The 16,707-nt window shown below is 44.3% G+C and overlaps 1 protein-coding gene across 20 annotated transcripts in view; it reads right to left on the bottom strand.

The window, feature by feature from the left end:
- The window catches only part of mast4 (microtubule associated serine/threonine kinase family member 4), a 133,289-nt gene that overhangs the window by 45,373 nt on the left and 71,209 nt on the right, over positions 1 to 16,707 (bottom strand). For 11 of the 20 annotated variants that reach the window (XM_078955989.1, XM_078955993.1, XM_078955994.1 and 8 more), the window contains 2 exons: positions 14,784 to 14,815; positions 452 to 532 (listed from right to left, as the gene is read on the bottom strand). The exons of 1 other annotated variant lie outside the window; for it this stretch is intronic. In XM_078955989.1, the coding sequence (XP_078812115.1) occupies positions 452 to 532; positions 14,784 to 14,815 (113 nt within the window). Of the gene's footprint in view, positions 1 to 451; positions 533 to 3,378; positions 3,731 to 14,783; positions 14,816 to 16,707 lie in introns of those variants that run through there. 8 more of the 20 variants (XM_078955995.1, XM_078955997.1, XM_078955999.1 and 5 more) reach the window with 2 other exon arrangements.

The following is a 16,707-nucleotide window of genomic DNA, read 5'->3' as shown; positions in this document are numbered from 1 at the left end:
CACAAAATCCACAAAGGAGGTCGTTTTATTCCAACAAAACCAAATATTAGGCTCCACAGAATTGAAAAAAAGCTCATCAAACCAGTTAAGATCCAGGCAACAAGCTTGAATCCTGAACACTTTTTCCCCTTTAACGCTGTGATTTCTCATCATTGCAGCCCCAATTCAGGCATATTGAGACTGTTCCTCTCTTTGATGTCATGCAAACGCCACAAATCCTACTTAGCACATGAAAGAGGAGCATAAACCCCCCCCCGAACGGCACAGGGAGGGCTGGGGGGAGAGGGGCCGCAGCGTTACATAAGCTCCGCGTCCTCTCCTGGTGTCAATTCAATGGCAGATGATTTCAGGAGGCTGCAGCCTCGTGACCAACCAGCACCGAGGAGGGCGAACATGCATGGACAGCGCGGAAAACACAAAAGCAGCCACGGCCGAAGACGCTCTTGCTTACCTCCAGAAATGGAAAGCGTGCAGCGGGCTGCACGGACTGCAGGGGCTAGTGGGAGTAGGGCTCAAGCTTCTGGGAGTGAGGCTGCAAGTTAAATGGAGTGCAGTGAATACACAAACCTCCCCACATCCCTTAATGACAGTTAAGGTCAAATGACGACAACAGACGTGGAATGCACATTTTCCCTGTCAGATGCTTTTCGCTGCAGTCTTTGACATTAAGCCTTCAAAATAAAAGCTGCAGGTCATGAAAAGAGCTCCGGATTGCCCATAGGTGAGAAAACAGAGCTCTGGACTGCATTGAAAAGCATGACGTTTGTTATGCAACGTCATGTTTTTGTCCTTTTCAGTCAGCAGCAACAGCACTGCAGAGCTCAGGGTCACGCAAAGGTGAGCAACTTTTACTGCAGTGGCCTTCACTAAAAGTCAGTAAGATATTCATGACCCAAAAATTATGAACCTCAAATCTAAAAGATCCTTGAAGGAAAAATCGCAAATGAGGTCTGAGATATGAGGACCAATTCTGGCTATGGCAACAGAATAAATGGCATTTGGATATAATCCAGAGGTCAAGATGGTGGAAACACAAAGATTTCTGACATTTTCTCTAAAATTTAGCTTTGGATTTAATAAATGGTTCTGATAAGGCAGTTAATTTATCTTTTTAAAAGAATGAAAGCAATAGAACATAATTATTTACTATTTATTTCTACTTTTATGCTAATATATTTCTACTTGTTTGCACTGAGGTCGGTGCTGTATTTGAACATTTATTGCATTTTTGTCAAGGAATAAATCTTGAAATCCTGCGGGCTTAAAGTCCTGCTCTGGTCAATTTTCATCTATTTTTGAAGCTGTCCTAGTGGTTTTTTTTTTAATTGAGATTATGCTGCCATAACGACAAAACCTATCGTTTTTCTAGGACAGTTTTTTTTTTTAGAAACTACTGAATTGTGGGCGGGACCGTTCAGGCAGACTAAGCCCACCCCCTGACCATCATTCCTCTATTTACACGCTTTCCCTCTAACTCACAGCCCCTCATACCCCAAACCAAACACTACAGTGGCAACAAAATAAGCCAGCAATATCAGAGCTATCAAGCTGTAACGGTTTTAAACCAGAGTCCAGCCCAGACGAGGAAAACAAAGACGTTCATGGGTCTTTTTGTCTGACAGTGGATGCATCAGAATCAGAAACAGCCGTTTGTAGCTTCTACATCACTGCTCCAAGTTTTGTCAAACAGCATTTTTTCGTTTTCTCCTGATGCACAAAAATTTGAATAGAGAATAAATAGATTAATATGCAGAAATTTAATGTAAGCCTTTTTCAGGAGAAAAATGCTAAGAGAACATGTTAAAAACTAGGATTTTCATCAGGAGACTCTTTAAAAGCTTGAAAGCTGTGTTTGAGTTATAAGAAGCTAATGACTGCTGGTTCAAGTCTGGATCAAAGTTGGGTTTTATAACGTTAAACCTTTAGGGTGTATTCAGGCTGGACACATTTGGTTTGCTTAAGGAGAACCAGAGTTCGTTTCCCCCGATAATACGGAATACTTTTTCAGTCTGAATAATCCTGGACCAGGACCAGGAACCGCTCTCTGACCAATCTTTGGAGGTGGTCTCGGTTTGTTGAGGTCTCTGACTGAGCTTCGGCGATTCCTCAGTCTGAATGTAATCCGTCCTTGGCCACCATAGCCAGTGGTCACATGACGTAGACAAATAAGGAATGTAGCTACGGATGAGCCGCGAAAAATAATAATGTAAAGCAATGATTGTTGTGTTATCAAACAGAAAAAGAGTCCAACTGTTCCTTTGTTAGGTTTAGTTTAACACAGCTGAAAACGCTTCTTACATGCTTTTCTGTGTCTCATCCTAAAAGCTACCTCGTAGTTTCCTCAACATTATTGGATGAATGCAGACTCATTAAAACAACTTTTAATGTTGCTTCTCTCGCTGTTATCAAAAAGTGTTGTAACCGACGTTCAAAACTGATAAACGACGTATAATGTTTTGATAAGTTAGCCGTCCCGATAGGGACTGCAAATGCAAATGCAGATGCACGTCCATCTTTCTCTGGTCGTTTTGATTTTTAGTCACGTGGTTTTGTTTACAAGCTTTGGTCCGGAACATGAAAGTCCGCTTGACGGCAGTTTGAATCCAGACCACATGCAGGGTTCAGGACTCGATCCGGAAAAAATGAAGTGGACTCTGTGAGAAACAAAGGATTTCTCAAGTCTGAATACACCCTAAGAAGCCATTTAGCTTGATAGCGAGAGAATTGAACGGTTTTAAAGCGAAGGAAATCACTAACGTCTCACCTGTTGAAAAGAAAACAGCTTTTGAATGTCAGTGCGCAAAACACGACATCAGTACCAACAACAACTGTACGATTTTTGGAGAAAATGTGAATATTCTAATGCATAAAAACCTTTTTGTCTTTTCTATCATAGATTTTAGAGGTAAATACCTCAGCATCTGCATGTGTGTGACGTCATTCATCAGCTCAATAGCAGACTTTAATGTTCAAACCCAGGGGACCATAAAATGCCTCGTTGGCCTAAATAAAATATATGACTCGGGTCGTGCGGGTGGCAGCGCCGCAGATCGCCTCCTGTAAACAAACGCCGGCAGAAGGCGAGCTACGGTGGCCTTTCCTGCATTTTTTTCACGCCTGTAAATAAAGCCACTCCTTTGCATCCTCTGTGTGTCACGCACTCAGGAAAGCCTGACTCTGCACACACACAGGCGCACGCAGACGGAGAGGCTGTTGCGTGGCTGCGGCCGACTGCACAGACTCCCTGCTGCAGATGCTGCTGCTGCTAATGCTAATGCATGAGGAAACAGAGAAAGACAGGCACAAACATGACAGAGACAGGTGGAGCTGCACGCCGCAGAGGAGCTGCATGAAATCGTGGTGGGGGGGGATACTCACTCCAGCGTCAGCCCTGGGATCCTCAGCCTCTCCCGCTGGGCTTTCATGGCTGAACTGTGCTCCTTTGCTCTATTGTGGTCATGATATGCCTTCACGCTGCCCGCCTGCTGCTCCGTCTGCGCCGACAAAGAGCCAAACCCAGCCACCGCGCCGCGATGAAACCGATTGGTTTGTCTAACCCAGCCCCCCCCCCAACACGAAGGGTGGGGGGTGAAAAGAGGGGGGGTGGGGAGTTACACCTCTTGTTTTGGTCTATCCACGTTCTACCATGACGCTGTCAAACGAGCTTCTCAGCTGAGACGTTGGAGGGCAGGACAAAAGCTTCCTGTGGAACACGCCCCCCTGCTCCTTCAACCCCCCCCCCTCCCCTTCGCCGGGCGTGCAGAAACACGCAGTCACCTACACCTCCAGGCACAGTCACCTTGAAAGAAGCTAGCACAAGGCACGCACTGAGCAACCGCAGTGTGACCGCAAGCGCAGAGATGATGTCAGCTACCCGGGGGCCGCCGAGCAGGCGAAGAGCCCACAGCCGTTCTGGAGCAGAACGTCACCACAAATGTCTGAGACGAACACATGCAACTCACCAAGAGCTCAACTTCTGTCAAACATGAAACATGATTTGAAAGAATGTAATCACAGGCAACGTCAAGTTTCCTACATTTCTTTAAGTTTACTGCAACATAAAGTATAATCATAAAGGCAATGACATTAAAAACAAAGGCAGAATTTAAAAAAAAAGGCAATTTGTCCTATTTTTTTGTGACTCATGTCTGCAGAGACGCCAAGGTGTGCATAAATGAGAGGAAACTGGCATATTTTTGCTGAATAACAAGAAGAAAAAGGTTATTCCAGTTATGACAGCGTACTGCAGACAGAAAACATGATGACTTCACCTCGTAAGACAGAAGGAGGTGAATACAGATTCTTGTCGTGACTTTTCTCACTAAAATCCGTTGCATAAATCCACTAAATATCACTGACGCCTGAAGAAAACCGCAGATGTTGCTGCTGTTTTATATTTGTGCAGATCTGCATTCTGCAAGGATTCAAAGTCCCACTCTGATAATCTTTTAATCTATCGTAAAATTGTTTTTACCATGATTATGCTATTTTTAGCCCAAATCAAAAAACTTGCCGTTTTCTGGAACATAGTCATGGTGCAAAGCGGCAAAAGTTCATTCGAAATTTGCCTCTGAGTTGTGGGGATAACTGGTGCCGCAGGTGAACCCCGCCCCCCTTCCCCTCGCCGTCGCAAAGAGCTCGGAGCAGGGAGCTTGTAGCCCGGCCAGCGAACTTTCGACGTCACAAATAATTCCCTTGACGTCATGAAATGGGCGCCACGCACAAGGAGCAAAAGGCAGAGCCTGAGAGATCGAATCTGTGAAAATAACTTTGTTTCCCTTTCGGCTTTTCCCATCAGGGGTCGCCACAGCGAACGAGTCGCATGGTAAACTTGGCAATGTTTTACGCCAGATGCCCTTCCTGACGCAACCCTCTCAAAGCAACCGGGCTTGGGACCGGCACAGAAGTAGAGAAGGGAACAGGGAGCAGCCCGGAGTCAAACCCTGGTTTCACGGACGGAAGGCGCCGCAAACCAGCACGAGCTAAACCGGCTCCCTAAATCTGTGAAAATAACTAATTTAAGAAAAAAAAATTCTTTAGTGAACCAATGAATATAGTTTACTCTGAAAGGGTTTAACAATAGCACAATACGGGCTTTTTATATGTGGTCGTAAAATTTCAGACTGAATGCTTTGTGAAGAATTTTATAGAAATTTCTTTATAAAATGCTAAATATTTTAGAATCATGCACTACCAACATGAAATAATTTTATTAGGATTTATTAAAAAGATACCAACTCTAAACAAAGGTTTTACCGGAAAACTAAATCAGATCTCAAACAAGTATTGCATTTATGTACCACTATGATTTTTAAGTACTTTCCCTAAAAAAGAAGGCAGAAATACAAGTGTTTCCTTAAAAAAAAGGCTTAATTAAAGAAAATAGAGTAATTTAAACAAAAGAAAAGGAGAAGTTTTTGCTGAAAGCAGGCGACAGAAGACAAAAAGAAGGGGGTTCGTGATGATGGACTTAATGAAGCGCAGTTGACGGCATCTGTTAAACTGAATGTAATGTAATCGGCCGTCAGCCTAGAGATTCGGTTGCATGGAAAAGCAGATGATGGTGTTTGGCAGCGCGAGAGCGGCGGGCTGCGTTTCTGTGCTGATGGCGGGAAATGGGATCCAACATAATCGCCAACAAATCCATGTAGTCCGCCGGGATCCGCATACAAATGACTGATTTTTGAAAAGCCAAAGACTTCCAGTTGCTGAGGTCAACTTATAAATCTGTCATAAAATTAGTCTTTATGCGGATGACATATTACTGTTTTTAAGGAATTTACATTCTGTAAATGAAACAGCAATGATCATAAATGAATTCTCCTCCATATCAGACTATTCCATTAATTGGAATAAGTCTGTTTTATTACCACTCAACAGGAATATGGAACAAAGACTCACAATTCCAGTTAAAACAGGAAATATCAAATATCTGGGTATCTACTTTTCCCCCAAACTATCAGAACTGGTGCAGCTAAACCACACCCCATTACTGAAAAGCATACAGGACGATCTAACACGCTGGACCAACCTGCCTCTGTCCCTTATGGGCAAGGTAGCCACGGTTAAAATGAAAATCTTACCCAAAGTTAATTATCTCTTCTCAATGATTCCCACACAACCGCCATTAAAATGGTTCAAAACATTAGACTCATCCATATCAAGCTTTCTATGGAACAACAAACCTGCAAGAATTAGTCTAAAAACTTTAAAATCTGCAAAAAGCTGTGGAGGATTAGAACTACCTAATTTCCACAAATACTTTCTTGCAAATAGATTACAATATATCTTAAAATGGTTAAAAAATAATCCAGAAACCAACTCATGGTTAGACTTGGAACAGGTGTTATGTGGAAAGATCAACCTGTCACAGCTACCATTTATTAGCCAAATAGTTAAAAAACAGGATTGTTTCAAAAGCATTAATATAAATGCCACCTTAACAGCCTGGTGGGAATTTCTCAAAATATCAAAATCATCAATTCAACCGTGCAAAATGACACCCATCTGGAACAACCCGGACATCCTTATTAACAAAAAAATGATTCACTTCCCAGCTTGGCAAGCAGGGGGCATAAAACAACTAGAGCACGTAATTATTGATAGAAGATTCATAACCCCCCAGGAACTTCAAGACAAACATGGAATAAATAACTTCTTGGAATATCAGCAACTTAAATCAAGTATTACTAAAAAGTATAAAATTAAAGACGACGATTTAAAGCTACCAGATGTAGTTACCACTCTGATTAATTTTTCAATGAATAGAACTCTCTCCAAAATATACAAACTTTTATGCAATTTAGATAACAATATTGCCCTTCCAACAAAAAAATGGGATGCAGATTTGAGCATCAGCACAGATGAAAGCTTCTGGTCAGAACTTTGTCTAAACACCTTTAAACTGACAAAAAGTTCAAATCTACAGCTAATCCATCTCAAAACTCTTCACAGAATTTACTACACTGGACAGAGGATGTTCAAGATGGGTCTCAGTAACTCAGACATTTGCGAGCACTGTGATAATAATCTACCCGACAGCTACATGCACGCACTGTGGTTCTGCACTCCTGTCAGGGCTCTCTGGCAGCAGGTATGTGCCGATTTATCAGTCTGGCTTAAGGTTTCAATCACTGCCTCACCGTCACTTTGTGTGCTTGGTGACATGAGTGCCATCGATATAGAAGAAGGATTAGCATCTATCATTTTCATAACTCTTTGTATTGCCAAAAAAACTATTTTAATAAATTGGAAAAACAAGAAAAATATAAACATAAGTCAACACAGAAATCTGCTGTTTGATCATATCAGCTTGGAAAAAATGTCAGCCCAAAGCTCAAGTAACTTTGAAAGAATTCAGTCTCTCTGGTCTCCTGTGGTTGACTCCATGACTTAGGGGGTGGAGGGCTTGGTCGTCGCTGCTCCTTGCCCTTCTGCCGTGGTTTGGGGTGGGGGTCGGGGCTTCCGGTGCCTGGCGGGGGCGGTGGGGGGCTCCGTTGGTCGGGGGGTCGGGTCCGGTGCCTGGGTGGGGCGGGCTGGGGCGCTGCGTGGTCCTCTGGGCTTGGGTGTGGGGGTGCGTGGTGGGGGGGTGGGGTGGTGGTCTGGCTTGGCTTGGGGGGGTGGTCCCTTTGCCTGTGCTGGGGGGGGCTGGCGGGGGGCCCTGCTCGGGTGGGGGGGGCCCAGCGGCGCCGGATGGGCTGCCCATCTGCACCTGGGGCTGGGATCGGCCCTTCCCTGGCTCTGGGGCGGGACGGGACAACCCTCTCGGGGCCCCCGGTCGCTCTGGGTATCACCCGCTTCGGCTGCGGGGTCTGGGGTGGGGTGGGGTGGGGGGCTTGTCGGCCCTGTCCTGTGGGGGGGCGTTCTGGGGGGGAGGGGGGGCCCATTATTAGTACGGGTCGGGGGGGCTAGCGGGTCGGGGTCTCCGCTGAGGCAATCAGTGGTTGCCTCGGCCGGTTGGCCTCCTCGGTCCCGTCGAGGCCTGACCAGAGCTCTTCCAGGGCCGGCGTCTGGGGGTGGGGGCCTGGGCTTGCTCCGGGGGGGGGCGACGCTTTCTGGCTCCTCTCTCTCTGTGTGGGGTGGGTGGTGCCGGGCCTGGGGTGTCGGCGCCTCCGGGGGTGGGCCCCTGGGCTGGGTGGCCCTGGCCCCTTTGCTGGGGGTGGGCTGGGGGACGGCTGTTTGACCACCGGGGGACAGTCTACCAGCTGTCCCCAACTTACCCCCTTCCTTATATAACCTCATATTAGGGTGAGGGGGTGGGGGGTTTAGCCTGCGATGCGCCTTGGGGGGGGGCTACTTGGGAGTGGCCCCCCTCCTATGGTTGCCGTATGGAGTGGGCCCCCCCTCTTTCGGTTTTATTTGCACCTTAGACACGTAGGGTCCTTGGTAGGGGGGGTGCTTGGACATCACTGCAAGCAAGCAGCAGATGTCCTCCTGGCACCCTACCCGCCAATTTTAACCGCACCTTAGACATTTAGGGCCCCTTGGTGTGGAGGGTGAGGGGACATCACTGTGAGTAATCAGGAGATGTCCCCTTAGTGCCCTACTCGCCAATTTTAACTGCACCCCCCTTAGTACACACACCCCTCCCCCTTCAATATATACATTCAAACATAAACACACACACATGCACACAAACACCCTCTCAAACACCCATACACGCACACACATTTTACAAGGAAGGTGGGACCTGGGTCCATCTGTCCCCTACCCCGTCCCTGGTGGGGGGTGCGGGCCTCTTGGCGATGGCGGCCGTGTCCCTTGGGTGCCGGCTCCCTGGGCCCGGCGGTGCTCTCTCCGCGCGGTGGGGGGGTTCATATTACACCTGAGCCGGGGGTGTTCGTGTCCCTGGGGGGTGGGTCCTGGTCCTTGCCCCTGGGCGCTGGGCCCCGCCAAACTTCCAACATGGCCGAGCCTGGTCGGGCCATATTTATAACATCCCTTATGGGCCGCCCTTTTTTCCCCGGGGTTCCCCCCTCCTGGGCGGGGGCGGCGGGCCCCTGCCTTGCTCCTACCTGGACCAACCGTGGGCCGGGTGGGTGGCTGCCTGGAGTGCGGAGCGGGTCTCCCTTGGGGGGTCCTGGCTCGTACTTGGGGTCGGGGCGGGGGGATGCCCGGAACTCCTGGGTGGTGGTGGGGTGCTCGTCTGGGGCTGTGGGCGTCCCTCTCCGGTGGGGCCCTGCGTTGGGCTCTTCCGGCGCGGCGGGGGGCTGCTTTCCTGGCTGGGCTGGGGCGGCGCTCTCTTTCCCTCTGCGCCTCCCTGCTCTCTGGCTCTGGGGGCCTCGCGGCGGTCCTGCTGGCCCTGGCCTGGGTGGCGGTCTTGGTCGCCCGGGGGGCGGTTGTTCCCTGCCTGTTCCCGGTGGCGCTGGGGGAATTCCGGCTGCCGCTGCTGCTGCGGCGGGGGTATGGGTGTGGGGGTGGCTGGGCGCTCCTCCTCCTTCTTTTCACATTCCACCATCCATTTTAGAAGAACATAAACACTCACCTGAGCACAGGTGTTAGCTCACCTTTGCACTAATAGTTTGCATGATTGAATGAATGAAAGATTTCACACTAGTTGGTTTAAAGGCATAGGTATGCGTTCGTGAACACTATCTGTTTTGTGTGCATGTTGACATGTGGACATTTCTGCGGCTAGCAGGTGTGTTGATAATATTTGAGTGTGTGTGAACAGGCCCCGCCCTTTTTGTACTACATTTGAACCGTACCGTAACGATAAACAACCAGTAAACCTGTCTGCTCTATGCTGCTTCATGGTCTTACCCCCCTTCCCCTCCTATTATCACCCTCCTACCCCCCCCTCTCTCTTGTTCCCCTCTTTCCTTTTCCGTCCGGTCCAACACCAAAGATTTTCAAACATGATTGAAATTAATAAAGTTTGGCCTCAATTACAAAAGGGGTTTATTCAGACATACCTTTGGTTTGTCTGAAGATGAATAACCCCTCTTGTTAGAATAAAATATGTCCAACACAAGAGGCCCTCAGCTCTCATCTGTTTGCCTAGCTGTTGGACAGGACAAGTTATAAAAAAAAAAAAAAAAAAAAAAAAAAAAACTTATAAATCTGTCATCTTTGAACTGGAAGGATTTTGAAGACTAGATTTCATAAATTGCAGCCGTCGGAGCAGAAAAATAACCGGGTGCTGGAAACTTTTACAGCAACAAAACGCCAACTAAAGGCAGAGAAAAAGGGAAAGCCCCTGAGACAGATTACAAAATGCATTTAGCAGCACTTCGATGCAGCAAAATGAATAGCCATGAGGAACAAGTAGAGTTTTATATCGAAATATTGTAAAAATTGAGATCTGGGTCACAAATGCAGAGAAGAACAGAAATATTGAGTTTCCTATGTTCTACACCAGAATTGCAGAAAGATAGATAGATAGATAGATAGATAGATAGATAGATAGATAGATAGATAGATAGATAGATAGATAGATAGATAGATAGATAGATAGATAGATAGATAGATAGATAGATAGATAGATAGATAGATAGATAGATAGATAGATAGATAGATAGATAGATAGATAGATAGATAGATAGATAGATAGATAGATAGATAGATAGATAGATAGATAGATAGATAGATAGATAGATAGATAGATAGATAGATAGATAGATAGATAGATAGATAGATAGATAGATAGATAGATAGATAGATAGATAGATAGATAGATAGATAGATAGATAGATAGATAGATAGATAGATAGATAGATAGATAGATAGATAGATAGATAGATAGATAGATAGATAGATAGATAGATAGATAGATAGATAGATAGATAGATAGATAGATAGATAGATAGATAGATAGATAGATAGATAGATAGATAGATAGATAGATAGATAGATAGATAGATAGATAGATAGATAGATAGATAGATAGATAGATAGATAGATAGATAGATAGATAGATAGATAGATAGATAGATAGATAGATAGATAGATAGATAGATAGATAGATAGATAGATAGATAGATAGATAGATAGATAGATAGATAGATAGATAGATAGATAGATAGATAGATAGATAGATAGATAGATAGATAGATAGATAGATAGATAGATAGATAGATAGATAGATAGATAGATAGATAGATAGATAGATAGATAGATAGATAGATAGATAGATAGATAGATAGATAGATAGATAGATAGATAGATAGATAGATAGATAGATAGATAGATAGATAGATAGATAGATAGATAGATAGATAGATAGATAGATAGATAGATAGATAGATAGATAGATAGATAGATAGATAGATAGATAGATAGATAGATAGATAGATAGATAGATAGATAGATAGATAGATAGATAGATAGATAGATAGATAGATAGATAGATAGATAGATAGATAGATAGATAGATAGATAGATAGATAGATAGATAGATAGATAGATAGATAGATAGATAGATAGATAGATAGATAGATAGATAGATAGATAGATAGATAGATAGATAGATAGATAGATAGATAGATAGATAGATAGATAGATAGATAGATAGATAGATAGATAGATAGATAGATAGATAGATAGATAGATAGATAGATAGATAGATAGATAGATAGATAGATAGATAGATAGATAGATAGATAGATAGATAGATAGATATAAACTTTATTAATCTCCCAAAGGAGAAATTCAGGTGTCCGGTAGCAAAACACACAACCACACACAACAAACAACAGTAAAAAGACAGTTCACAAAATAATATCAGTTCATATCAGGCAGGTTCATTAAACAGCCTGATAGCTGTAGGGACAAAGTCATGAGGCTTTCTTAAAATTATCTTCAAATAAATCAACATGAATTCTGTTTTTTCTTAGCGACCTAGAACAGATTTTCTGACGTACAAGCCGCTCAAAAATCTCCACAGAATTTTGATCAACTTGATTGCTGGAGCATTATGGGTACTGTAGTCATGTGCTTGTGATACTTTGTGTGCTTCAACATACTGAAGTAAAGAAGTGAGAGTACTGTTTTGTATTTTATGTGGTATAACTGAACAATGTTGAGTGTTATTTTCAAAGGTGTGTTGCTTTCTCTGCAAAGGCTGATTATTGCAGATGAACCCCAAGAAGACGGAAAAACTAGAAAAACTTCCCATCAACCCCTCTGACCAATAGCACGCCTCTTGGTCCCTTTAGGCATTCTGGGAGGTGTAGTCCATTCACATTAGGACTGTTTTGTTTTGCTTAGTGTCACCAATAATCCGGTGTGCCTTATGTTTAAAAAAAAAAAAACAGTTTAATCTCAGTTTATTGAAATTCGCCTTATGGTCCATAAAAATCTGGTAAACAGAATGAGTTTGCTTGGACAACCCTATTTGGGTCGTGTTCAGTGATTTGCACATCACTTTGTCTATTTATCAGTGATATTCTTCATAAAATGTTCATATTTATTGGGTTTTTACTTCAGGACATCAGGGACGTCACATTTGTCATAATAAAAAAAGTGAGTATGTCTGAAATCCTTTTAAAATCCAGGGCAGTGTATACTTTATTTAGTCATTAGGAAATAGGGAGGGAGTTTGGATTTAGCCAAAGTCTTTAAATATTAACTATCGTAACCGTGGATACAGCAGAAGCATCATACGACCAGAAATGTTTGTTTAATGTTTGCAGATTTCAAAAATAAAACAAAGAGAATTACAAGACTAATTGATCATAAAAGTTGATAGTAAAAAAACCTTAGAAACACGCAGAGTGTTTTTAGACTTCTTCAGAACCTCTTTGTTTTCACAGATATTTAGATTATAGAATATTTTAAATACAAACAACACACCCCAGAGTGTCATTTAACTTTTTTTTTTTAAAATAACAGCTCAAAAAAGGAGCGGGATGAAGAAATAAACATTTTTTTTCGCTCTTTACAGAGCCTTTTTAATATATACAATGAATGCAATTGATATCACTGCTATGATCAAACAGCCACATTTATGGGAAACCTCATTTGAAACTAGGCTAGAATAGGAAATCTATGTAAAACAGAATAAATGTGGCCAAAGATTTCCAGAAAACTTGGAACGTTTGTTGTTTGTTTTCTTGTTGTTGCTTTCTTTTGTCTTCTTGTAACCCCCCCACCACCACCACAAACACACTGCCTTGCCAATAACTCCTCATCTTTGTCCTTTCTGTCGCTTCCGTCCAATCCAAAACTTTAAAAAAACTAAAAAAAACTAAAGGGGTTTACTTAAATAGAATCCTCGCTTACAAAAGGAAAAACAGAACCGCAAAATCGGCACGACACAACAGGCTCTACTGCGTTACACACAAAGTGAAAGATCAGTATGTTTTTTATCTAATTTACCTCAATGTTTTCTCATTTGACTACATTGGGTTTCTTTTTTTTGCATTTTTTCTAAAAACAGAAGTGTCGTCCTTTGTGTAAACGTTTGTGTCAACTCTAAGCCGAAAAACAAGCAAGTTGATGAAAAGTGTGATGAAGGGAAGTGTTGAGTCCTGCAGTGATGAAGAGGACGTCATCAAGTCAGCCGGATCATGACAGTGAATCTACAGCAGATGGCTCTGCGTCACAGGAAAAGATGTGAGCTCGGTCAGCGTTTAGGAAACTCTGCCTCGTCTCTGCTTGTGCACATATTTTAATTCACAAAGAGCAGAAGAATGGTCAGCTCTTTTCTTGACTGAGATCTCCAGTGTGGTATCTCATTTAGACCAACATTTCATTTTTAATGAACGGAGTGAGAAAGACACTTTTTTTTATAGACCAGAGATCAGCTGTTCCTGTGTGAGCGCCACCTTTAATGATCACACATTTTTCATAATTTAGAGCCTATAAAAACTGTGAAGTGAATTTCCTCAAATCTGGAGTATATAAGATAATTTTGGCCTAAACTGAACACTACTGCCTCTTTAATAAAAGGTTATTTTTGAAGAGCAGCGTCTATTCTGTTAGAATATTGATGAAAAAAAAGACCAATGATTCATTTTCCACTTTTTAATAAAGTTGTAGATATAAAAGCAGTCAACCTGACTTGGTTTTTATCTTTGATCACCGTTTCCCTGTAGTTCTCGCACTAATTTTTTTCCGAACCGAGAAAACCTCTCCAAAAAGAGGTCAAGGAAAAAAAAAAACAAGATCCAAGTCGAGATGACTGCTTTTTTATCCACTACTTTGATGGGTTCTACCTGCAGTCTACGCATACACTTTTTAGAAAGTAACTCGTTTAGTGGTAAAACAGAAAAACTCCATCCAGTTAGGACTGATCAGAATCACTCATACTCAAAATCAGACTCTGGATCGGATCAGGGCCGAAAAAAGAAATCTGATCTGGACATTCCTAATAGAAATTATATAACTCACCCGTCTTATAATTGTCTATTTGAAATAGTTTTCTGTTTGTTGGTTTTGTATGTAGTTTGACATTACCGTTTTGCTTTATGGGGACTAATATTCTATCCTTCCATCCCTCCATCCATGCCTTCATTCAGCACACAGACACGCTCCTACAAGAATCTCAAACAAAGTCCTTCGTTTAGTTATTTATTCTCAAAGACCTGTGCTGATGCATCCTCATCTTCATGGTGGAGAATTTGTGATCCTGCGACTTCAAACTCATTTGTTCAACAAGCCCCCTTTCATATTATTCGCCCGGATAATGGACCCCAGCTGAACGCTGCAGCCTCCAAAAACGATTCCCCATCTGAATCCAAGTCATTACTGCCGACAACACAAGGACGGCGTCTTTGCCGAGGCTGCAGACGGATGGAGGAGCAGCAGCAGCAAAGTGCAGGTGTGTCTGTGACGGTACTTACAAACTGCCTCTTCTGGGAAGACTCAGCTCCTTCTGTGAAGGAAAGGAAAACAGGCATGAGACAAACACTCATCTGCTTTTGTGCCTTCAGGCCGTTTGAATTCAACTGCGAAAACGCCAACTCCAGCACTGAAAACGTCTTTGTGTGCAGGGTCCAATGCCGTCCTTCCAGTGTGCTGAACTCCAACTTACTTATTAATGAACTTTCTGGAGGTGCATGACCTGCTCGTATGGGAGGAGTCATTATTAGCATCCCTTTGACCCGGTGTCGGTTGAACTCATTAAAAGGACACAAGGACGGTGGGAGAATCATCCGCTGCTTTGTAAAGCTTCTGTTCACGTTTACATACACCGACAGGACATAAAAAAATGAACTCACCATTCAAAATATTCATTAAAATCTCCACTGTGATCATCTTTTGCGTTCCCAGTGGTGTTTTCTTTATGATTATGCCATTTTTAACCATTTTTCTCATTAGAAATTCACCTCTCAGTTGTTTAGGGGGAGTGTTGGGGTAAAGCAACCCCGCCCCCTCTTCCCCTTCTCAATGCTGAAGTAGGGAGCTTGCAGCCCACCCAGCATATTTTCACAAAAACAAAATTTTTCAAACTGCATTTTGTCGTCTGTTCCTGATTCACAACAATTTGAATAAATGAATACTCAGAAATGCAACTTTGGGCTTAATTTTCATTAAATGTGACCTCCATTAACAGAAAAACACCACAAGAACATGTAAAAAAACAACAAAAATACCATTTTATCAGAGTGAGTCTTTAAGTTTCTGAATCCGTGGAGATTTTTTAAATGACTCTTTAACTTGACAAAATTCCTTTAATTAACATTTATCGTTTTGGCTTTTAAGGCATTTTTCTACCTTTTTTATCTTGTATTCTACAGCATTTTTTTACCATTTGATGATGTTGTTGCTTTTAACAAATAGTGTTTTATGACCTTTTTGTTAATTTTATGTCAAGCACCTTGTGTTCTGAGCATTCAGCAAAGGCTTTTACAGTAGGAGGTGAGGTCACCAGCGGTGGATCCCCCCACACTGGTGACCTCCTATTTTACCTGCAGCACACACACAGCACTCCCACACCTCCATACATGGGTGGGGTCGGGGGGGGGCGGCCGGGCTTATGGGTGTCCTGTCGGCTGCGGGAGGGGTCGGGCATGCGGCGCTGGGGGTCGGCCGGCTGGGGGGGGGTTGCTGCTTGGCGGCGGGGGTAGGGAGGGTAACCAGATGATTGTGAGTATGTGTGTGTGAGTGCATGGGTAGGACCGACCTGGGGGCTGGCTCGCTGGGACCCTCTGGGGCTTTCCCTCCCCATCACAGAGAGGGGAGGGCACTGAGAGGGTTGGGGAGGGGGGGGTCAGATATTATGGCGGGGGGGGTGGTAGTGCGTAGGGTTTTAGGGGGGTGGCTGTGGCTGTGGGTGCGTGGCGATCCCTGGGTTGCTAAGGTCGCGGGGCTGGGCTGGCTTGCGGGGACGGGGCGCCGGTCGGGTGGTGGCCGGCTCTTGGGTTCCGGGGGCTCTGGCTTCGTCCCTGGCCTTTGTCTCGGTGTCCGGCGCCCGGTGGCCCCCATGGCTGCCGCCTGGTACGGCTAAGCGCTCCTGTCTTGTGGCCTGGGGGCCGGACACTGGGTTCGCTTGTGCCTCTGGGCATTGGGGGGGCCCCTGTAGGGGGGCCCTCTCTGTGCCTGGCTGGTGGGGTGGGCGGTCCTCTCCTCCTCCCCTCCCGGGCTGCCTGGGTCCGGATGCTGGGGGGGCTTCTGGCCTGGGGGGCTCTCCTCCCCTCTCCTGGTCTGGCTGGTCTGGCTGGGTAGGATCTGGCTCCCTTTATGAACACACGGTTCACGTCGGCAGCATGCATGTATCTCCACCCCCACGTGCACGTGCACACTCCACACTGCTCCCTGTCTGCT

The sequence above is a fragment of the Oryzias latipes genome, chromosome 12, assembly GCF_053564925.1.
Source record: "Oryzias latipes strain Hd-rR chromosome 12, Olatipes_Hd-rR_3.1".
In the NCBI taxonomy this organism is placed as follows: domain Eukaryota; kingdom Metazoa; phylum Chordata; class Actinopteri; order Beloniformes; family Adrianichthyidae; genus Oryzias; species Oryzias latipes.
This window is presented reverse-complemented; position numbering and strand designations above follow the sequence as displayed.